The sequence below is a fragment of the Cygnus olor genome, chromosome 2 (genome assembly GCF_009769625.2).
Source record: "Cygnus olor isolate bCygOlo1 chromosome 2, bCygOlo1.pri.v2, whole genome shotgun sequence".
NCBI classification, from domain to species: domain Eukaryota; kingdom Metazoa; phylum Chordata; class Aves; order Anseriformes; family Anatidae; genus Cygnus; species Cygnus olor.
In genome coordinates, this window is record NC_049170.1 from 91426284 (window position 1) to 91451482 (window position 25199).

The 25199-nt window shown below is 41.0% G+C and overlaps 1 protein-coding gene across 7 annotated transcripts in view; it reads right to left on the reverse strand.

The window, feature by feature from the left end:
* The window catches only part of EPB41L4B (erythrocyte membrane protein band 4.1 like 4B), a 174467-nt gene that overhangs the window by 62417 nt on the left and 86851 nt on the right, over positions 1–25199 (reverse strand). For 6 of the 7 annotated variants that reach the window (XR_005817370.1, XM_040548999.1, XM_040548998.1 and 3 more), the window contains 2 exons: positions 8913–9094; positions 4088–4203 (listed from right to left, as the gene is read on the reverse strand). Coding sequence is in view for 6 of the 7 variants with exons in the window: in XM_040548999.1 (XP_040404933.1) it covers positions 4088–4203; positions 8913–9094 (298 nt within the window). In the remaining variant the exon portion in view is untranslated. Of the gene's footprint in view, positions 1–4087; positions 4204–8912; positions 9095–21934; positions 23381–25199 lie in introns of those variants that run through there. The other variant, XM_040549000.1, reaches the window with a different exon arrangement.

Below are 25199 nucleotides of genomic sequence, written 5' to 3' on the forward strand. Positions count from 1 at the left end.
TCTATACACTACTGCTGCAAGAATGAGAGCTGTAATGTACTTTGTTTTGCCATGGAATAAAGAAATCTCATGTTTCCAGAATTCTTATTGCCTGCAATGATGAGTGAAGCATACAAATAGCAGCTGGGTATTCAGATGTTGTACCAGGTTGGCAGGTATTAAAGTTTTATTTTCATTTATAAAGTAAGATCATTCAGCGAGGAAGTCATTAGAAGACTAAACACAGCATAATGTTAATGAAACTTCCAATTTTATCATTTTTTTTATTACGTATTTCTGAAAAATTCGAGATGCTGGTTTCAAGTGACTATCTGAGAGTCAAACTTCCATTTGAAATAAATAATCTTCTTGCTTAAAATTGCAATCTAAAGTCATCCTAAAAGATTTAGAATATAGAAAAAAAGTCCATATCAAGTTAAGATACCTGACAACACTCCAATTTTCCAACTCCAGTTCTGCTGGTGCAATAAAATAGCAATGTGTCATATCACTTTCACCACTAAAGCAGAACTTTACTTTTTCCGGAGAGGGAAAACACTGGAGAATTGCATTTAAATGGGTTTGACAGAAGTAGGATGAATAAGCTCATATATACATATGTACATAGAATACCAGACGCCTTTTTTTCTTTTTTATAATTGAGGTCTTAAATTTGCTTTACTCTTCCCAAATATTTACTTTAAATTTAATTACATTCACTGATACTAGAATTGAAGGCAGATTTGTACAGTGTTAGATAATGATGACACTAGCTTTGGTTTGCAAAGCTAACTGAATATTAAGTACACATACAGAATACTAAAATAGTTGCATGAAACACAGCAATACCATTCTTGTACTGAACATTTCCATTCCCTCTGTTCTGAAAGGTTCATGCTTTGCTCCACATCAAACTTTTTACCAAGAGCGAGAATCATGATCTTTTGTCTCTGCCAATTTATCAATGCTCACTTCTTAGCCAAACAGTGGATTTAATGTGTATTAAACCCACTGGTTGGAGGCTTGTGAAGAATCAATGAATCACCTACACCTTTTAACATGCATGAAAATCTAATCATGAAAATCACCTCCTTCTCACTAGGTGATTTATATAAAAATTTCCATGTGATAACTAACAATTATGAACAAACATCATTGTGGTAAGACATGTATGATTATGTGTTATTTTTATTTGAGATAAAGTCTGCAAGCAGAAACTGCATTTTTCTATTAGAACCATATATTTGGAAAAAGAAACAAACCAACAAAAATCACCTTTAAGCTGTCAGATACACTAGACCTTCTCCAGGTCAACTGTCATTTGGTCTAATGAAAGATACAACTCCCAATAAATCTTGTCTTGCTTGTGTCCTTGAAGCAAACCTTTGACTCCTGGTATCACATGTATTTTATAAAATGCTGTTGCTCAATGTTATTAGACTTTGCCTCTGTCAGTGCCAGGCTTTATGACAGCCTTCCTGGGCTATGGTAGCCGTCTTTCCCAGAGTATGTCCTCTCTGACCCATGTCGTAAAGAGAAGAGTCAGTGGGCCACAAGTTTTGAACAGTGTGCAAGGCCTCGGTATTGAGGCTTGTCAGGCTTCCTCTGTCTGGACCTTTCTTGACCTGCCTGCAGCTTTGTTTTACTACACCTAGCTGTAGCGACAATCATTCTATATAGACAACAGTAAGACAAGCAGTCATTCATTGTAGAAAGCGATATTTATGGCTACTGTGCAATACAGGCCTGGTATGGTAACAGAGGCCTTGCGAGGTGGAGGCACAGGACATGGTGTGGAGCAGTGCAGGCATGGGATGGCAACAGAAGGGGCGCAGGCTGGCACTGGAGACCCCCTGGTTATAAACAACCCACCAATGGCCAGTTAAAGACATGCAGACCTGGAGCTGGACAAAACTGGGTTTAGGAGTAATGAAGAGAACAGAGACAAAGTAGCTAACACGTGTAAAAGCCACCATATACAGTAAATTTGGATGCAATGTGAAGCTGCAGATCAGTGAAGAAAGAGCAAGGTGTAAAAGTGTGTTAGCAAAAACACAACAAAGGCCCCAAGCAGATCCTAGAACGAGGAAGAAACCATCAACATGGAATATCTCATCAAAATGAATATCTCATCCCTCCTGCTGAAGTACTTACCATAGCACCCCTTCTCCGCCCTACCAGCATGAAGCCTCTGACTTTGGGACTCAGGGGCACAGAGGATGGGTGAGCGTAACACCAATGAAAGGAGCAGAAACAATTTGAACTGTATCATAATTCTTTTTTTTTTCTGTAATAAATACATCTGGACTAATAATGATTAAGGTCCAAACATTTCAGAAATCCTAACTATACATATTTGGCTTTATATTATATATGTATGTATATACACACACATACACATGGAGCAGAGAGGATAGGAGAACATATATTCCAAAAAAAGGCCTGCAAAAAAAAAGAAAATCGGAATACAGCTGCAACACTTAAGTCTCTCTCTTCTGGAGATTAAGAAGTCCACCAGTACCAAAGGGCATGAGACGCATGTTGAAATTGACTTTTATCATTTAGTAGGTGGACAGACACGTCCACTGTACCAAACAGCTCTGGAAAAGAGATTGGACACATCCATTCATCATTCCCATGAGATGGAGTTTGCTGTAGCGGACAATCAAATTAATTAACTGCTGAATCTAATTTACCCAATTTCTTGTTAATTCTCCTCTGGGTGGATTATTAGGCCTGACAAATTCCAGCCCCAAGGCACTTTGCTTGAAAAAATAATAATTAGCAATAGGAAGAGAGGGAATGAAAGTTGAGACTCCACAATAGATGTGGAAACCATTGCTTTATTTTCAGAAATAGAGCAAATGAAGCAGCTTTGTAAGTGCTTCGCTGGTTTTGTTTAAGCATAATATTTTCAGGGGCCCAAAAGTGGGGAATAAACAGGACTTAGCAGAACAGAAATCGTTGGTGTGGTGCAGGAGATCTGTTACAGCTTCATTTTTTGCCAGACACTAGACACAGTGAGCACTCATTAAAACTTGTTTGCTGCTGGACTCAGTAGCTAGTTAACTACCACAACCAAAGCAGCTTTATGAAGGCCACACTCTCAGCTGCAAAAATGTGCCACAGTTCAAGGACTGCTGTTCAATCCTGTCTAACTTGCCCTGCTGCCATTGTAGTGGGTGATGCTCAATGGCATTTCAGCTCAGGTAACCCAACATTTACAGCAAATCCCTCTTTCATTGCAGAAGCCAGCTGCTGAGGCTGCTCAACATTCTGCTCAGAGACCCGTGATTTGTTTGTTTTAGCTTTATAAGCTCTGTGTACACATTTCACTAGGACTGAGGTCAGAAAGTGGTGCTTGAAGAAGAAACCACAAGTGAGGGGCCAAAAGAATTCAGAATTATTTGTTGGTCACAACAACCCACTGCCTGTAACATGAGGGCTTGGTTGCTAGTTGGTGCTTTCCAGTGGTGAATCTTGGTACATTTCAAGAGCACATACAACTTTCAGATGGCTCAGAACAGCAATTTTCATAAATTTTGAGGGACAAGCCTCCTTTGCATAGTCTGGCTCTATCCAGACTCAGCTGAAGGCACCCCACAGCACAGGCACAGTGGATTTTGCCTCACATGGATACAAGGAGCCACTGATCTGATGTCCTCTGGTCTCTGGTAGAAGCAGCAGGACATGGATGTTTTGCCACCCCAGCAATAGTCCACTTATGAAACACCCACTAACATCAGGTACCAGGGGAGTTAACACAAACTCTTTGTGTAGAGAAGCAACTTTTTTTTTTTTTTAATCACTTTAGGTGTTGTTATATTTTTACAGCTCTGGGCTGCCTAGATGACTAACTGTTCACAACCAAATTAAAACTACATCAAACATTGTAGCTTCTGAAATTTTAAAAGGCAAAGAAGGAAGTTCTAAATCTAAAAACCAAACCTCAGTCGCATGAGGAGATGGTGAGAGGTGATTAAAAAGCAAGACAGTTACAGATTAATGTTGACTTGAATTGAAGGTGAAAAGCAGCAGCTTCTGAATATGAAGTGATAAGGGGGCTCCCTGACATATATATGTAAAAATATACATGTATATGCTATACCTTGTTCATGCTGACATGCAGGGCTGGCCATGGTCCAACTACCTTCACGCTCTCCGTTTCTATTTTCTTCAGATGAGAAGTTTCATCATAAAGAAGGGGAAGTCCTGAGCTCAATTCTAAAAAGATGCCCAAAAGAAAGAAAGAAGGAAAGAAAGAAGGAAAGAAAGAAAAGAAGGTAAAACAGTCTGAAGGGAGGCTACAGAAGAACAGCAGAGCAAATCACTCAACCACATTTGAAGAGACAGTGATCAGCAAACCATCTTCCCTGTAAGAACATCCAAAATGTTTCTTAATTATGCCTGTTGGGTCATTTTTCCTTGTTCTATTTAGCAAATGATTCCTCCCCCTGCCCATTCTCTCCCATCCCTATGCTTCAGCAGGGCTTTTGCCAGTTTAGGGCTAGATGTTTCTTTCCCCCACTCCCTTATATTCTAAAACTCAGCTGACACCAGAGGGATTATTTATGCAGCCAAGGTGCCACTCTCAGAACATGTGATGTATAAAGAGATCAGAGTATAGCTTTTGGCTCCTCTCAGACATCTTTATTTATATGCCAGCCTTTTTAAGACTGTTGTCAGGAATTTGCTATGCTTTGTCAACAGAGATTTTGAGCACACCACTGACACAGAAAGACAAGGTAAAGTATTTTTGAGACAGTCTTGAAAGGTCTCTGCCAACGTCTTAGGGATGGTGTGGCATACATATGTATATTTGCAAATATTCTGAGAAAAATGAGCTTCATTACATGATAATTTAATGAATCCTTGCTGCCTCCTGCATTTCTTTTTTCCACAGATTCTAAGTGATAATAGTTGGAAACAATTTGGTAGTCTCTGGAGTCTGATTCAAAGACCACTGAAATCAATAAAAATTTTGCACTGCCTGCAGTTTTGTTTGGATCAGGTTCTTAAACTGTCCTAAGAATATTAAATATTGCTCACTCAAGATCTAATTCTACAGCTGTTTAAATATACATTAAGGCCTTTGCTGACTAGAGACAAACGGCTAATGCCAGCTTACAGGGATATAAGCAAAAAGCTGTTTTTGGCATTGGTGAAATATAATCAGAGGTAATAATGTCCTAGAAGGGGTTTTGGTATCAGCATTGACCTCCCATTGGTGGCCTCTCATCACAAGCTGGTGATGGCAGAGTTCAGCATTTCTGGCATTATGGTTCCTTCCATAGATATGAGACTGTGAAACTGCTCAGTGGTACCAGGGAATAAATTACCCCAGCCATAAGACTGTAGTCCCAAAGACAAGACACGGTGATGATTTTTTTTTTTTAAAGAAACAGACATTCTATTTCCTGTCAAAAAGGAATATAGAGGGGGGAAAAGTGCATTATTTGAATTATTCAAATGCCGTGATTTAAAACTGACTTGTTAGATTTTTTTTGTTGTTGCTTGAAGGGAGAGCTTTAGAAACCAAGCTATTTTAGCCTTTTGACTCAACTTTGCAAAGAAAGATATTAAAAAAAAATGCAAAAAGTTGAGGTCCTAAAAAAAAAAAGGCATACATTTACTGAGCCAGCATTAAGACTTGGCAAAAACAGGCTTTCATTTCAAGAAAGGATCTGGCAGCATTATTTTTTTTCAAAGCACTATTCCAGCCTGAAACTCAGGCTGTATTTGTATTAAACCATTCTCTGCTCAGGGTTACACAAGGAATTTTGCATCAAGCAGGTCAGGAATAAAAGATGTCTATTTTTTTTTTTTTTTTTAAGTGATAACCTGCAAGCTCAGCCTAGATTCTGAGAGGCAAGCTGGGCCCCTTCTTTCCATTTGTCATTTTCTGCCATAAAAATTCTGCAAGCTATATGACGTGCTTGTTGGCAGCTGTTTTCTGCAATAGCCCCAGCTGCTGCTGGTGGGTCTGTTCATGTGCACATGGTAATCCATGTACAATGTCGCTGTGCTGATTAGGCTTAGGGAGCAGCGCTGGCACTGCAATGCTATCTGCTGCTGAACACAGTGGTCCCTGGTACGGTGACTGAAAATATGTGGGGGAAAATCTGCTGCATGAAAAGATATGATCTGTGTATGCTAGCTTTAAGGTGATGGGCAGCACTGAATATACAATAATTAGGCTGAATGCATGAAAACATCTGCTGATCCACCTTCATGAACACACGTCAGATTTATTTCACCTGATTTCATTTCTTCCAGTAATCGAAGTAGACAAATGACTTGGAATGTGAAAAATCAGGCAGATCTGGCCTGGGTTTGTTTCCTGTAACAAAGTCCCAGGCTGCGTGCTTGCTGTGAAACATGCAGCAGTATTTAAAAGGAACCGTGGCTAGGCATACCGTGATTTTCACCTCTCCTTCCCAGAGTCCCATGAATTGGCTCTGGAATTTTATCAGAGCATATGTAAGTGGAGGAAATGGAGGCATCTTCTCCCTGTCTCGACCACATGACAGGTACCAGCAGGTAGGTCACTCCAAGTTCCACTTCGCATTCATTTAAAATCACCTCTAAGCTCAGAGATGGGTCCTGCCTGTAGGAACTGGAGTAAGTAACAAAATGCCTGTGGTCCCTTGGAAAACCAATAGGTAGCCAAGCTGACGTGCACCAGCTGACGTGGCTTTGACCCAGGGTTTCCAGGGAGGTGGTCCCATCCACTACAGCACCACCCTAAAAGCACAAGCAACAGCCCAAGCATTCCTGCTCTCACCGTGGGCTAGCCTTTTGGGGGGAATTAGCTTTGTGTGCTGGGGGACCATGCCATGGGCTGCCTCTGGAGCTGGAGCCAGGCCCTGCTGCAGCCTTGCTGGGGCAGGGGCTGGTGGCTCGGTTGGTGACATGCGGCCCTGGGCCTGAGCCATGAGGTTGCTCCAGGGGACGGGGCAATGGGGCCTGCAGTGCCCTCAGGGCCTTGGCCCTCAGCAGCATCACTGCTGGCTCTGGGTGTATTTCCACTGGCATGCTTCACATCTAATTTGGGAAAGGAAAACAGAGGCTGGCACGGTGCTGTGGGAAGGCTGACAGCCTGGATGCAGCCTTCTGGCCCAGCTTCGCCAAGCAGGCAGCACCATCTTCCCGCTGGCAGCACCACTGCCAGCACCACCGCTGCATTTTCCCTTCTGTAGGTATGCTGATGTGGAGCATTCAGTACATTAAGAATTGAGGAGCACAGCAGATCTCCTGGAGATTGCTCCTAAGAGAGTAGATCCATCTAAGGCCCCAGCAAGCAATTCATATTGCTGCTCAGGACCACTTCTCTGAACATCTAGAGCATCTTAACATTTTGTTTCTTGTACTTCCCTCCTAAAAACTGTCACTTCCTTTGCCTTGGGAAAGAAAATTAAACAAACGGTTTCTGGGTTTCTGAAACAAAGTCTGATCAAAGTGTCTGTGCCCGTAGATGCGTGGGCATTGCTGCTGAGGAGAGACACCCTGCAGTCAAGGGCACACAACACCATCCATGACGAGATCCTTGTTTCGGGCTCAAGGTTTCCCTAACAGATGCCTTTCTCATGGTGATTTACAACTAAAAAGGCAAAAAAATGGACAAAGGAAAAATTTAGCATCCCCCTGAGGTAAGGAAAATAATATATCACACTTGTTTTGTCCATCTTCAGAAATTCTTACACAGTTCCAGCATCTCATGCACTGCAGAGTGCAGAGATTATAAATTTGGAGAGCAAGAAACAGGATTGCTCAATGGCAGGGATGTTTCTCTTCCAGTTTCCATGTAAACCTACAAACATCTGGCCAAGTTATGTACCTTTAAAAGGTCTGTACATGTTCAGCAGCAGAGACGTACGGCCAAACTCCCCAAGGCTGTAGCAGAAATAAGCAGGTTTTCTCTCCTCTTCTATTTCTACATACCAAGGATATCTCCACAGAGCAAGCAAATGTACTCCAGTGGTGGCAGGTGGGGCAGAGCGGGAATTGTCACCATTACCGCCAGCTAACGTGGTGCCAACCACTGGGACTGAAAATAGCACAGCAAAGCAAGCCCTTCCTATGCAGCACAGAGAAAAACACCGTCTACTCAAAAGGGAAGAGCACCAGCACAGTAGAAGACAGTAAGCCTCTAGGGATGAAAAAGAGTGCTTCTGATAGACACCTCCATACATCTTTTAGCCAATCTAAACCAGTTCTTGTAACATAGCTTCTCAGGTATTTCTGAGTTTCTGTTCTTTGATCTGAGCCCTGACATTCGGGAGAGCATTTTTGCCACTCTTATTAAAATCCATGGAGTCTGCAGAAGTTTTCTTAAAGAGTCCAGAGAGTCTGTAGCACTGGACTGGACTCCAGCCTCAGTGTGATTTTTCTTCAGCTACTCCTCCTTCATAGCTGTGGACACCGGTACCAAAACAGAGAGCAAGATGGTGTTTGTCCAGTGCTTCAAAATTTCTGCTGCTTCTGCCCAGACGTGAAAGCAAGAGCCAGATCCAAACAAGGGCTGAAGGCCAGCTGGGCAGATCAGCAAAAGACAACGGCAGACAAGGATAGGTTTTTGATATTATACAAATAACAGTAACAATGAAAAAATAGCCTGTGCCAAGAAGCTAGAGACTCAGTATCTGTGACTAATTGGGTATTTGTTCAGCTGTGGAACACCACTCTACCAAATCCCACAATCCCATAGCCAAGCCAGGAAACTGTAAAATCTTGTCTTATTTGCACATACTACCAAACTAGAAAATAATAACAGGAAGTATATTCTTCAAGGAAAAAAAGAAAGAAAAAAGAAGAAAAAAAGAAAAAGAAAAAAAAAATAAATTTATGATGTTTTCCTTTCCTTTTCTTCCTTGCCAGAGACAAATATGAAACCAGCCCAGTTATTGATATGACATTCACTGCAGTAGACTTACTATTTGGATTTGGAACTCCAGAAACAATTTCTTTGCTGTCAGGAGCAAGGGCGCCATAATTAGAGTGGTGGTGGTGATGACGGTGGTGGTGGTGGTGCCTTGCAGGTATTTTTGCACTATATGGTGTTCCACCATTCTCCTCAATGTTGAACTGATGCAGATCACTGTTGTTCAAGGGATAGCTACAAAATAAATTCAGTTCAAATTAGAGTGGGAAACAGTAGGATAAACTGTACTTTTGGAAAGAGTGCAAACTTCCTTGGGAAAAAATGCATTTTTTGTAAATAATTTTTTTTAAAGAGGCATATCCCAAATCTTTACACTTTTCTGTTAACAGGAGAGTCACAGGGTGAGGAAAAAGGATGCCTCTGCTTGTTTGACATGACTTTAATATCAGAATTCTCTTTGATTTTACACTCTGAGCAACTTCTGCTAAACTGTTACACTGAGTCAAATTCTAACTGACCTACAGAATGATTCTCAAAAACATCAAAATTTGTACTGCACGAATTTGCAGTTTCACCTGCAGTAGGAAAATGATCAGGCAACAAACAATAATTCCCTTAAAGTGAACCCATCAGAAGAGGAGACCAAGGAAGAGTCCCAGAATAATTTCACATTCCTGAGAAAGCTCAGGACTCCAAAACAATGGTGCAAAGGCTCTATGAAAATCTGTGAGCTGGGAAAAAATGGAGAAAGATCCCATTGGAAATAAAAGGTTTTTACAAGTATCAACATACAAAATAACAGTTAGTCAAAAAGGAATCATACCTCTGTTGGTAAATATATTTTTTTTATGTTTAGTTAGGAGATTAAGTGTTGTCGTATATCTACAATATATGGAGAAATGGAGACATTGAAATTTTAATTCATCTCTAACTCAGATGTGTCACATGATGCTATGGATTTTCTTCAATAGTTTTAACTGATGCTGTTTCAGTTTATTGTTTGACATGATAAGAGATATCTGGAAATATTTTCTCTCCATGTCAGCAACCAAAAAAGACTGACATAATTTTACATAGATACTGCAAATGACTTGAATGTGCTCTCCTCAATGGAATACTTAAAATGTTTATAATGTTTTAACTAATTATGTAGTATTGCATTAGACAGTAGATGCAGTAAATCAATTAATTAAAAATAAAATAAAAAATAAAAAAGAATTCCCTACTTATTTGCTAAAGAAATTATCTCTTCACCCACATGGGTTTTCAGTTTGCTCATATTACTAACAGTAGCTGAAAACCCGACAACATGGAATAAAGACAAACAGAATAATTAAAGGAGCAAGGAATAAATTGTACCTAGCTCCTTGCTACATATGTTCTCTGCAAATTAGTTACTGATTCAAAGCAAAATTAACCAGTCATGTGCACGTAAACACATCTGCATCATTTCCAGAGATATGCTGAAGCATGCAACTCAGTACATCATTAATAACCGCTATCTTCTCAACAACAACTTCTGACAACATGAGATTTCTGACTGGGCAGTAATTGAGTAACACGTGTTTGTGGGTTACTTTCTGAAAGCAGGGGGTGGGGAGGGGAATGCTTTGTTGATTAATCTTGGCAGGTTCCCGGCATGGAGCAAGGACTGCGAATAAGGGCACTTCTGATGCGTTATTTGCCTTAAGGAAACAATACAAATAGGGGTCAGATACACGGGGCACGGTTTTGGTGAGCTCGGATAATCTAGGACAGTCTTCTGAAACTGTACTATATCTTCACTGTTATAATCAGATCAAGCAAGTGCCTACTGGGGAAAAATGGTACAGGCTAATCAGATTGCACACTAATTGTAACAGCTCATCTGCACTCTCCCTTCAAGCTCTTTGGATTGAAATGACGTTTTTTGACTGAGAGGAGAGCTCCAGAGACACAAAATGCCATGTACTTGGGAGTTGCTTTCATCTCACCTGCTGGCAAGGTTGGTTTAGCAGATTTTTGACCCCTTTTCTTTTTTTCCCCAAAATGAATGAGATCACACCATATCCTTACATTGACTTCTCACATTGCCATGGGCTCATATGAGGTAGTTTCCATGCTAAAATGTGAATGACCTGAGCAACTGAGCGAGCCAAAAGAGCTCTGGCATGATGCCGGACTTGCACCAAGTTCTCCAGATGTATTTCTTGACTGTGCAGACAGAAGCACTCACACCACATAAAATGCAGGGTGACCATTATTTCAAAGAAGTAATGAGCCCAGCAAAGCTGATGTTTGGGTGTGCACTGAAATCCTCGAGGGCAGTAAGTCACAAAGCTGCAGTCAGGATGGCAGCGCCCAGGGAGTGCACTCTTAAGGACAGTCTCCTACCAAAACTGCTGGCCTGCCCAAAAGTCACCTGCACTCTTCCAGGACTGGCAACAACTGACAGATATCGAGACAAACTCATCTTGGTGCTCAGTTCTCTCTTCTGATGGGTATGGGGCTGAGCAAGGAAGGCTTTCACACCCACACCCTCCTCCCCATCTAAGAGTTGTGCACAGAGTCACTGTTAGACTGGTGAGTTACTGCACAATCAAACAACAGTGCTTGCAGCAGCTTCAGAGCCAGGCTACCAGAGAAGCTGACAGTATCCAAACAAAGATATAATGAGCAGTCTAAATCCCTATTCTTTGTACTCTGTACTGTTTAATTTAGGAGCATATTGTGTGCATCTTGGTGCAGTTTCTACAAGATGGCATTGTTGGCACCATCATGGAATCATTTTGCACTGGTGTCACATCTATTTTCACTAAGTTTACTGTTCTCCCACTGTCTTAAATCTAGATTCTTGAGACTTGTTACCTCAACGCATCTTTCTGCCATTAACTTTTTTTGTTGCTTGTTTCTGTCTGGTTTATCTGAATGCATAACATGCACATATGTCCTTCCCAACCCATTGATGCAAATAAATCACTAATTTCTTTCAGTCAGCTTTCTGATCATATTCCATGCTCTCCAGGCTTTCATACTTGCTCCCCAGACATCAAGTAATGCTCTCAAACTACGTGCAATTGTGGGCAGGTATTGATTTTCATCTTTTCTCTTGCGTGTGTCTTTTGGCCCTCCTAGTATACCAATGTTTCACTTCTGCTTTACCTTTTAGTTGTCAATAGGCTGTTCTGCAGGTTTCCTGTTTTATTTACCTGTCTAGTTTTCTCATCAAGCTCCAGCTGCTTCCTGTATAACCAAGTCCTGCCCTTCAAAGAAGAAGAGGCAGGGCCCTAATTCTCTAAAGGAGGAAAACATTTTTTTCCTTCTCCATCCAGCACTCTGGCAAAGCACTCAGCCTGGGGCAGCTGAACCTTCCAAAAAGACAGTCAAAGTCCAGACACTTGGTATTGCCTTCGGCCTCAAACTTCCTCAATCACTTTCTTCTGATCAAAAAGGCAGCCTATTGAGGAACACGACAAACAGCATACATCTTCCAATTACTTTTTCCATTTTTTTTGAATTTTATTTTCATTAGCAGCCCTCTATCCCAATTTTACAGTCCTCATCCTTTGCTTTAAAAGATATTTTCAGAGGACATTCTTACACCTCCCGTGCTTCTCCTGCTGCCTTACTGAACCGTGCCTGTAGTGTACAACTCACAGGCATAACCAAGTTAGGGGGTCATAGAAAAATGGGGAATAGAAAGTTATTCAGAAAGAATTCAGAAGACAGAATTCTTCCCCTTTCCCCCCAAAGGTGGACTAAGCAGGCCTGTTACCCCAGCTGACTGGCTGAACTGAATCTTAAAATATTTCACTAGCAGACAGTCCACAACGTCCCTGTACAACCTATTTCAGTGTCTCTTCACGCCTGCACTTACTTTCCCCATTTAACCTAAGTCACCTTTGCTGCAGTTTAGGCCTGTTATTTCTTCCCCTGCCCATCACAGATACAACGAGCAGGTTATTTCCTGCCACAAAAACCTGTCTTTCTGAAAACTGTTTTTCACATCTCCCTTAGGAGTTCGAAACCCTGAATTCTTCAATTGCTCCTCACACATCACATTTTCTACAGCTCTGATGGTCCTTCCGACCCCGTTCTGCACAGCCCCCCCTGCTGAGATGCGGTGCCTTCCAGTCGGGGCTCTACAACGCACTGCAAAGAGTAAAGGTTGCCTCCCATGTCCCATGGGGCCTATTTCTGTTTATGCACTGCAACATGACATTTGCTTTTTCTTAAATAGCCTGGGACTGTTGACTCACGTTCAACTTCTGATCCTCAAGAACACCAAATCCTTTCCAAAATCAGCCAGGTTTCTACGCCCCCCAAACTCGGCTGTGAAGTGAGTTACTCCGAACTAAGAGGTTTCATTCCTCCCCAGCTGCGTCCTAAATTTCCACATGCACTGAGATCATAACCCATTCTGGACTTTTCTCACTCAGCCATGACAGCACCTCCCATTTTGGTGTAACCTGTGACAGATATATATCTAGATATGTATATATATATATATTTAAATAATTGCCTTTCCAAGCCATGCTTCCAGCTCATACCCTCCTTCTCCTGCAGAACATAACCATGCAGATCTGCATAAACATCTTTCGCCTGCATCCCTGAGCAGGCCTGCACCCTCTCCATGTCCTCTTCCTGTGAGCATCTCCTGCCTGTCTGAAGACACACTTGTAGAGCAAATGGCAAGGCTTTCTTCTCTCCCCTCCTTGCAGAGGCTGCTGGAGCAACAGCAGAGAGCAGGCTCAAACCGCTGTGCCCTTCAGCTGCCCCTGCCTTGACTCCAGACCCGCCCTGCAATAGCTGAGCAGAGGTTTAAGAAAATCCCGGGCTTTGACATACGGGTGTGACTCTTGTTAATTAACCTTCAACAAATACCACACCCACCTCTGTCCCTTGCTTTGAACACCTCTACTGCAAAAAAACATTGCAATTTTCTAGTATTTAAAAATCCTCAAATTTTACATAAAAAAATATCTCCACAGCCTTCTCAGTCCTGCCCTATCCACAGCTCGAGCAAGCCTGATGGTGATTTCTGCAGCTTCAAGCTGCTCAAATCCATGCTGCAGGCTTCGTACTGAATGTGTTGGGAGGCTCCCCCCCAACGCTTCTCCCCTGATAGGCGACATTTCACCCATCGCCATATCGCAACAATACCTTCAACATCCAAATGGGCTTCAGATGTGCTCCCAAATGGCAGTCAGGGGGATTATTAATGTGCACGTTGACGTGTGTGTTTATTAATGTGTAGCTGTGGAGGAGAGACTCCCAGAAGTCTAACAAAAGCAGTCACTGCACATTCAGCTTCATTCACATTCAGCACGGCAGCTGGGGGGATAAGAATTAGCAGCTAGGTTAAGCCAAACACTTTTTGGCTTTAGTTTTTGCATTTTGAGGGGAGAGGGTGAAGAAAAGGAGACTTTGGGCTTATTCCCCGTCCATGCTTCAAAACAAATTCAGAACAAAATCAGTTAATTGTTAGCAAAACTCACTGCTAGAAGGACTAAAAGAAGGACTGCTTATAGAAGACAAAGGATGGAGTTTCACTTTTGCAGCCAAGGACTGGGACATATAGAAAAAATGTGTGTTTTTAAGTGAGGGACGACTGGGATGCCTACAAGCATACCTATATATATATTTATATATAATATATATATATTTTTTTCCTCAGCACCATGTAACCACGAACTCTTTGCCAGTCAAAAACTGACACCCTAAACCATGAGAAGTGTAACTGAAGCTGACACCACTGTCACACTCCCGTGCTCTGCCCTGACACCACTGGATGACAGGAAAGCTGGCCCACGTGCAACCTTTAGGGAAGGCCTGGGAAGATGTGTTGCAGATTGCTCTCCCTGCTGCCAGAGAGGACCAGCAGTCCTCATCTATTCCTAGGGACAACACAGAAAGTCATTTATTTCTAGCATCATGTAAGCAGAATGGACAGACAGCATCTTTCTGCCAGCCAGACCAACCAGCCTTGGGAGGAAGGAGAAAATGGCCATGGGGAAGTGGGTGTTCAGAAACAGCAAGGAGAGGAGGGAAGTTTCTCCTGTACGAGATAAAAGTCTAAGCAGCAGCTTCCTGCATTACTGAACTAAGAATTGAGATGCTCCTTGAAACAGGAGTAGATCCAGCTTCCAGTTAATCTGGAATTCTCTGCAAGAGGAGCAGAGCCTGCGGCAAAGCATGTTCTCATAAAATACCAAGAAACAAATCTCAACTCGACACATCCATTGTCCTCACAGATTTCACCTTATCTGCATAGAGATCATTAAAAAAAAAAAACACTGCCTTGCAAAACTGTCATGCAAAATATGCCCACTGGGGAACTGAACTTGCTTTTCTTCATTTACAAATGGCTTTAATTAATGATAACGATACCTAATGATATTTAATCATTATCATCATCACCTGTCAAAAAAAATAATTCATTGTCCCAGACGTCCTTGCAGATGAGAAGAACTCCAGAAAGCAGACAGAAGATTTCAAGGAGACGAAATCCCCCCCAAGTCAGTGCTGCCTTCCCCTGGTAGTCACGCACAGACAGCTTGGGAAACCAGCAAACCGACCCAGGTAACCACAGCAGCACAGGCACGGGGGAACCCAAGCCTCTGAGACAGCCTGCAGCTGATCTCAGGGTGCTAACCCAGCCTACGGCCTTTCCTGCCATATAAACCATTAAATAACATGAGCAGCCATGGGATGTGACGGAAGAAACTGCAGGGTCTAACAGGTGAGAACATAAGCAGCTTCCAAATATTACAGAGTGTGCCCTGAAAGAGCACTGAATTTCAAAGGTGGTTAAGGGAGGGCTCTGTAAGAAATGGCCAAACTTCACAGGGCACTGAAGGGATTAGGGACCTTTCAGTGAGAACAATCCTGCGAGGCCGGCATGGCCTAGAAAACTATCATTAATGCCACATTAGGTCCAAATTACCTAAGAAGCCTTGGGAAATTTGAGTAAAGGTACCTTTATACTCAGAAAACTGGAAGCAATGCAGGAAAAAAGCAGGAGTAACAGAGCAGACAAGGGAAGAAAACGGTGCAATTTGCATGCATCTGGGAAGAAGCAGTATGGGAAAAGAGAGAGAAGGGGAAGAAAAGGGACCAGGCACACGTAAGCAAGCTGCTGCTCAGTATGCTTGGCTGGCCAAGCCCTAACCACTGTAGTCTGGCCCATCTTAATTAACTGTGGCCGTGTTTTCTGTAGGATGTATGCATACAGGAGTGGCTGGCTGTGCTGTCCATGTTTCTGTGGTGCTCTTGGTGTCTGCAGGTACTGGTGAAGGCACTGCTCTCCTCTGCTGCCTGGCTGGCTGAGTAGGTATCCTGTGCACATACTTGCTTGGAAACTGGGAACTGCAGCAGTCTCGCACCCAGCAGGTTAGGAAGGAGAAATTGCCTCAGCCTTAATGTCCATGGACTTGGCTCCCCTTAACGATAGCCTCCCATCTTACAAAATCTCCCACCTCTGTTCCTGCAAAGCTGAAATATTTTGAAAAAAGAACTGTTTTAATTGAGATTAATCAAACTTTCAAATTACTCAGATTTTGTATGTTTCCAATGCAGTACAAAGAAACATGGGTTCTCCTGAATGTGCAGTAACTTGCTGTAACTTTAAACTCTAGCAAGAACACTCCTGACACTATTGCCACACAGAAGACCTCAGTTTAGATGTTTGCCATTTTAACACGTTATCAGAACAGCTACTGAACAGGTACAACATATAGCAAGCAATAACTCCTTATGAAGAGGTAAAAGCAACACAAAAACAATCACTCAGCACAGCAAGGGCATTCTCAGACTTGCAACCTACCCTATCTCCATTTTCATGCAACACTTGAGCAACTCATCTGAATTACAGCAAGAAACTTTTCATTTTGTCTTAAAAGCAATTTTCAGAGTATTTTTAAAGTTGGAAAATGAGAATAAGATAGAAAGACATTAAATACAACAGTAGAATTTGAAAACAGATAACAAATAAAGCCCTTCTGGGCTTAAAATTTTGACAAAGTCGTCCAGTTTTACTTCAAAGTTCCTTGAAGACTTGCTTTGGATCAGCCGTACTCATTGATCAGTGAGCTCCAAGTGCTGAAGGCACAGACACTGAAGTCTCAAAGCTCTCTTGCCTCTTTCCATCCTCATTGCTACGTGATTACTGTTTCTCCAGTGCCATCTAAATTGTGTGACGTTTTCTCCTTCCCTAAGGTTCTAAAAAATGCAGAAATTGATAAATAGTAGGCAAACCATCGTGATTACTAGCACAGATTGATATGGGCTTAGTGGAGAAAATAAAATATTTATGAAGAAGTAGCTTATTATCTGGAGTTTCAATTGCATTAGATCAGTACTTCCTACTACTAACTAGGTGTGGCTACTTATTCCATTTCATTCAGGAGGCAGGAAGCGAAGGATGTTTTTCATCATCTCATTTAAAAAATAGTGTTTTTTTTTTTTTTTTTTTTTAATAATCCTTCAACATATGACACAGTTAATCCAGAAATTACAGGTTTCCCAACTGCTTCTACTTGAAACATCCGTTCTTGCTTAATTCAACGCATCTTCAGTTTTTGACATTGTGAGCTGCAGTTTTTGTTGTTTGGTACTTTAAAGCTGAAGGTCATGCTATTACTACAGCAACAACAAGAAAAGACGACGAAGAAAGAAAAACACAAGCACATAAACTTAGAAGACTGGAAGTACAAAAAACAGAAGTGGGAAAGTAATTGTGGTGGCAATGGAAAACAGAAATCTAGGGGCATTTCCATTGCTTTTCCAATAGTCTTAGCTCAACTTTTATCTTATTTTTAAACTGGAAGATTCCTAAGGTCTCAGAAGGTCTGATGACTAAGAAGTATTCATGATGGCTGCCTGATAGAGAGAAAATGAACTGGACTTCTTCATATGAGGAAATCAATTTGCTTTGTATTTGTTCATTGCATATGGACATGCAACAAGTCATGGAAGATAAAATGCTAACAAACCAAAAGTAGTCCCACAGAGCCAAGAGAAAGCCAAGAATTAACACTGGGGCTAAGATAACAGGCTGATGGAACATCCTGTCTCCACCAATCTACCTTCTGTGCCAAGTCTATCAGAAAAAAAAAATAAAGACACCATTTTTCCTAAAGATAGATAGGAGAATTGAAAGTTATATGCTGAAATTAAAAGCAGTATGAAAGTTGTTACAGAAGACGTGCCTGCATTTTCAATAGCAACCTACTAATATGTGCAGCAGCCAGCACACAACAAAGCTTGGTCGAGAACTTTACAACTAAATTCAGATTAGCACTCATGAAACCAACTGAAAATAAGTTGTTTTGCTATAAAGGACAGTCATGAAGCAGTCATTAGTAGGTAGTTGAGAGCGGAATGTAACCTGCAGAAGGTTTATTACTGGAAGTGACTCATATTAAGGGAGGAACTCCAGCTGAATCAAGCTTTTATCTGTTTTTGTGACGCAGTGGCAATGAGAGAAACAGCACATACATCAGAAAGGAAGCCTATTTGGCCAGTCACTTGAGGGTACAGGAGTACGTGGAAAACAGTGGAAGTCAAGCAAGGTCTTTATCATACACTGCTTTATAATGACAAGAGACAAACAGGCAGATGGGTGTGGTATTCACATTCCCTTAACATTATGCTTTTTCTTACCTACTTTAACTAGTATTGTTTTTGTCCAAAAGCTGCATTTTCCAATGTGTCTGGTGCCTGCTGAAAAAAGAGTACGGGTTGTCCTACATGCCCTCCAACACTAGAACTGGGGAGCATGCATAACAGCACGGTGCTTTTCCAAGAATTTGCAACTTGACTCTAAAGTAGGAAAATGTATTAATTTCAGCCAGGTTTGAAATCTCCATCCTCACATGGTAGCACGAGTATGGCTGAGGTGCAGAGGCTTAACCAGCAGAAAATTACTTCAAGATGGCTCTCTGAGAGGATTCTTGGCTAGCATGGTCTTAAACTTAGCTAGGATCCCGGTGTATCGGTCCCTTTTCAAAGTATAGCACAGAGTCTGAGATAGTTTAAAAAAAATTTGGTTCCTATTTATGCCCATTAACGTGAGTTGGTCTGCAGCAGCTCTGGTCTGAAGTCCTGTCTGCCATCAGCAGTGCCTGTCTAGGCCTGCAGCGACAGCACTCCCCCACAAGACTGCTTTTCTCAGTTCTCCTTTGCCAGAGTAAGAGGGAAAGCACTTATCTGTCCAGAGATCCAGCACGTCAGGAGAGATGGATGTGCCTTCTTCTCTCCTTCAAGGTAGGTAGCTGTAGCCTGCCTACTTGATACACAAACTGGTGGGAAACCTCTGAAAACAGATGATAGCAACACTGAATTGCCGTGCTCCTTTCCCTCAGGTCTCCAACTAGACAGCTTTGACGCCTGAGAAGCAAGTGATATACCCATCTTCATTTTTTTCCCTGTCTTAGAAGTTCCCCAACTCATTCCTTGCCAGCAGTGGAAGGTCCATTTTCAAAATTAGTTGCAAGCTCTAATACTATTTCTCTTGCAGGCTGAGGAGAGATCTTCTGCAACACTCCTCCAGAATGAGGGGAAAATGACATTTTACATCATAAGGCCATAATATATACTTTGTTTCTGTCCACAATATGAGTAGGAAATCCTCGTTTTGGTCAATCTGCACATGGGTTCACTGACAAAATGTTCTAGAAAGATAGTATTGAGTCTTTTCCTTAAATGTGCAACCCCCAGATTGCCAGCTTTGGAAATACATTACAAAAAAACGATCCCTTTGTTCATTTTGCCCGTGACTCACATCAGCTAGAGAAAAATAGCTGAAAATGAAAGTTTGAGGGAAAAGCCCACGCTAAAACAATTCAAAAGTGTTGTCACTTTCAGTATTGTATTTCAGTATCATATTTCAGTACTCAATATTAGTCATTAGTTTGCATGCCAGGGCCTGGCTGGGGCTGAAGAGGGATATATTTCAGCCCAGGTTACAGATGTGGTGTTGTCAGCTTTTCAGTTCCCCCACCAGCTGCTGGGGCAGGGCACGTAGGATTATAGAGTTATAACCAGCAAAAAAAAAACTCCACTGTAAAACAAAATACACAAAGTAGAGCTGGCCCTGTGCTACACTGGGGAAGAGCTGGGTTCCAGCTTTGGTAATGCAGGAGACATGCATACAGAGAGGTGATCCGCAGGTACCCTCAGACAGGATGAATACAGCAATTCCGCAGCCTGTCACACACCACACTTCAGATCAGTGCCACTTCTGCAGTGCCTAGCACTGTACTCACGTAACTTCCCTCCCTTAGATGACAGGAGGATAGTGTTTATTACCTGTAATCAGATTACAGAAGAGTTTAAGCGTACACTGGACTTGTAAAAAAAGGTTTGAAACTTGCACAAGGAACAGACCAGAACTGGGTGGGGGAATTCTGCACAAACAGCTCAGCACGTACTCCTGAGAACATGCTTCGTTTGGATTCGTGAAGTGATACTTCCTTCAGGCACTGCATGAGGCAATTTCCCTGTATATTTGCAGTACACACAGAATTTGTTGATTTCTTTGTGCCTGTATAACATGCTCTTTTGTATAAACTAAAAATCATGTGACATTTCCTCATGAGAAACCACTAGTTAAAATAATTCAGCACAATGTAGAACCACTCACCTACCAGGGCTATCAAGTCTCTGTATTGAGTTTGTGCATCTATAAACTACCTGTGGCATCCTGTAGCAACATTAATCTAAGACGAAGTATTGATTTACACCACCAGGGCTTTCCCAGTCTTATTTTAAACAAAAGGTGCTACTACAGTTAACAGCTGAGCTTACCAAACATTTTCCACCCTTCTACTCTCTCCCCTTCCCCCACGTAATTTGGTTTTCACCTTCAAAGAGGTTTGCCTCGCTTCAAACAAACACTGTGTTCCTGAAATCACAAGAGCCATATTAGTCACTTGTTCAAAAACATACTTTGTAAGTAACAAGCATGCTCATTTTAGAGGGGGGAAAGAAAAAAGCTTCTAGATTCTTTTAGATTTAAAGCATTTGTACTACCTAGTTCACTGCAGGGGCACCCACCTCCACCCTTGTTCAGATGTAAGCTGCACAAGTCCAAGCAATGCCAGGGGTCGGAGAGGAAACAGCCAGAAATACTACCTTGTCCCAGCCACGTCTCAGCCCATTTGCTACAAGAAGCCAACTATGACCACAGCAAGGAAGGACAGTGAGTTGATCCGTTCTTACCTATCTGAACACTCGGTGACATTGCTGGTACAGATTTCTGCGGATAGCAAGGAGGATGTGGAATAGAAAAGTACAAGGGGAGCGAGCACATGAGCTTCTTCTCCAGAGAAGCAGTATGACAAGCGCTTCCCTCGGGGCGACACACACAAACTGCAGAACAAAGGTTCCACAGGATGCTCTTCACCCATGTGCAGATTGCAGACCCCCTGCACGAGGCATTTTAACGCGTAAAGACTGATTAGGCTCTGAGCTGTTTTTTCTTCAGATCTCTCAGGGAGATCAGTGCACCTTCAGCAATAAGCCAAACCACAGATAAAAACACACAGTGAGGAGGAACACTGACAACAAAGCACACAGAAGCAAATGAAGTTACTTGACAAAAACAATACTGCATTATGAATGTAGTTGTGTGAATCATGAAGCAATAAATACTCCACCTAACTAATGTGAGTATTCAAAAAAAAAAAAAAAAAAAAAAACACTACCAAAAACCTCCAGAGGGCATTCAGGCATTCAGAGCTGCTAAACTAAGATCTTGTTCCAACGGCTCCAGCAAAGTTTCTCTTGCTTCCTTTCTCAAATAAAATGCTGGTGACAGAGAAGAAGACTGGCCTCAGGAAGCTGAAGGCAGCCTCTGTGATTACCCACCTTAGGCTTACTGTGGCATTTTCACATCTCGGTGCACAATTGCTTTCTTGTTGTGTCCCACCTCCCCAACATTAGTAGCACAGACATTATCTGTAGCGATGCAGATGCTACAAGCGCAGCATTGGTGATTCCAGGGCAAAACAGGTACAAATTAGTGGTGTATTGCATCTATGCACCCTCCCCCAAAATCTTTAAAAAATAAATAATGCATCATAACCAAACCAAGAAGATTGAGAATTTTTATTTGTACTTAGCACATACAGTAAAGATCAAAACAAATATTAAAAGATAGCATTTGTAAACAAATGTACTTTACAAAAAAGTATACACTATCAAATTTGCTCTGAAAAAAATTAATGGTTATAGCTGTTTATAAATTTATATTTATCAAAATCAAGTTTAAAAACTACTTCATTTTAAAATATCCCAAATAAAGATTTATTTGTTCCAACAACTTCAGAGAGACCACAGATGTAAGGCCAAATTAAAACAAACACATTAATGAAGATGGCACTATGATTCCCAGTTTAAAAAAAAAATTGCCACTGATCAAAATACGAGCCAACCTATTTAAAAAGCTAGGTCTGTCAAATATATATTCAACTTTCCAAATGTCTAACTTAAAAAAATAGAGCTATTCAAGGACTGGATCGTCCTTGTCTTGTAGTATACGGATTATGAGCTGTGTTTTTGAGTCCACTCAGAGACAAGTTATCAGTAAGTAGTTTTATGCAATGGTATCGATGACTTCCGTAATCACATTAAAAATAACAAGACAGCAGCACCCTTTTAGCAAGGATCCATTTTAACATTCTTGCATTTATAGCAGCAGGTGTGGTTTTGGGGGAAGCTATTAACATAATCACTAAGTCAAAAAGTGACACACATATTCCAAAAAGTTTATTATAGGGTTCTTTCCCTATAGTTGTTTTCGAAGTTAGGCAAGCACCTCTAATTCTGCTGCAGAACGCAAAAATTAAAAACAAAAGACACCCAAACCTATGACTACCTCAGTAGGCTCCCTTTGTTGGTGGTCCTTAAGCCATTTGGATTGCCAACGTGAATTCTGTTTGTTTTTTGGTTTGTTTTTTTTTTCGCCCTCCAACCTCTTATTTGCACATCAAGTATAAAAACGTTTTTCAAACTTCATTTATGAATTTGACTCAAAAGAAACAAGATAACAAAAATAATTAAGGCACGATGAATGGCTGACCTTCAACAGCAGGCAGAGGATCACAGATTCACAAAGCATGGAAGAATGTATATCCCCAGAAATATTTCTGATCCTGGGACACTGAAAATTCTTACCAACTTTCACAAAAGGTTTTTCAAGATTTTTTTTTTTTTTAACAAAGATACGAAAAATACTTTTCCCAAGAATGTCCATGAACACTAAACAAGGATGGATATACATATAAAGACACACACTTGATGCACAATACACTTTGAACGTACTGCAGACAGACAAGGACCATGGAATGCAATGATCATCTAAGATGGCAGATGAAATGAAGGTGACTTTTTCAGAGAGTCGTCATGAGTTTATCTTGGTACACCATACTTTGGACTTCTCCTAAATTCTTCTGGTTCTGTTCTTGAATATATCGTAAACTGCTGTCCTCTCCACTTGTGGGGGGTTTCCAATATGGCCTGTCATCATGATAGGGTGGCCTGTACCATTTGCACAGTTATTGGTTAGTGAGAGATGGAAGTAAACTTATGAGTGCTACACAGTAACATGAGCTCATCCAGCTAAGCATGCATACGTTGTGATGGACAGCTATCACGAAAGGAAGGAACTGGCGACAGGCCTATAGGTCTGATAAGACCCTATTGGAACAACCAGGAACCTCAAATTCATTTCAGAAGGCTTTGAATCAGGGCTCAGCCATTTAAAACCTCTCTCTTTTCAAGTGTTACAGACAAGCGTCACGAATCAATGCTCCTGAATCCCAGAGGGAGGAGAAGGCCATAGGAAAACTAAATGAGTACAACAAACAAGCAAAATGAAATATATCATGCAAAAAGTTGACCTCATTAAAATATATCCCTGAGGACTGAAAAACTAAGACAATCCTATCAAGAACGAAAATTGCTCTTATGTACATACTCCCATTCACTCAACATTGCTGCAGTTAATTACACGGAAGTAGCCTGCACATTACAGCCCTATTTTGTTAAGAGCCTAAAGGTAGTACCTGGAGTCTTTAGGTAGTCCAGGCTTTTCTCTATGACTATGCACTGAAACTTGCAAAAGTACTATGATTTTTTTTTCCTTATTTGTTCATTACTTATTGATACTTAGAGATACTAACCCCAACCAATCCTACAATCCCTCCTGGATCATTTTGAAAAACAAAAACAAACAAAAACCCACTATTCTGAGCAGGATGTAGGAAATCACAATATTTAAGATTCTCTTACTACCAAACTGAAGTTGCACTTCTTAGGTTTTTTTGTTGTTGTTGTTTTGTTTTTTTAACCTAGCAGAAATAGAGCCAGGCTTTTATTTTACCTGTTTTTAAGGTATTCTCAAGTTCTATTATAACAATTATTAAATGGAATAAATTTTCTTGCAAGATGCAACATTGTTAACTGCAACCAAATCATTTCACTGAAAGGATTTTACTATTAAAACTATGAAAACTGAGACACAATTCCACAAGTTATTAAACAAATACTTTGTAAAAATATTTGTAAACATTGTTGTATATATAAATACATATAAATATGTAGACATGGTATCGCACATTAATAGCTTCATTTCAACCCACGGCCCATTCTAGATTTGCAGGACCAGCAGAAAAAAATCTCATGTATCTGTAGTTTAATCTCAAATTCACAGTCAGATTAAGTATTGTCAAATCAAGCTATTCATGATGTTAGATGTGCAACTCCACTACTTTGACTCCAAGTTAAAATAACTTAAAGCTTCTGCTTTCACCACATGTTTAAACGCTTTTACCTGACTGGAACAAAAATTCAAAGCACCTTTTCTACTGAGTTTGCAGGACGGCTTTTAAGTATGTTTTTTAGACTTACAAGCCTAGATATAAAAGAGCTATTGTTCGTATTTCACTGGCCTTAATCTTTGCCCAGGAAGTTGAAGGTCTGAAGTGGGAGGTTGTCTATATACTTCACAATATGTTATTGTGCTTATTTCAATATCACCCTGCTCCAGGGTGAACTATTTGGCTTTAAAATGTATCTTACAGAAAAAAATCTTTAGAAAAAAATTCAGCAAAACCTCAAATGACTTTAAAATCATTAACCTCCATCAGTAGATGATCATGGGTAATTTGAAATTGGAAATTTTAAATGGCAAAAAATGGACATGTAACCCTTAAAACCAGGAAGAACCTTGAACATGAAGTACAGGCAAAGTTAATTATCTGATTTAAACATTCTTCTGTTTCTAGTAATTTTAGTATCTGATTTACTGCTTTATACTAGGAATTCTGAGATGACAATGAGTATACCTGCTTCTCTG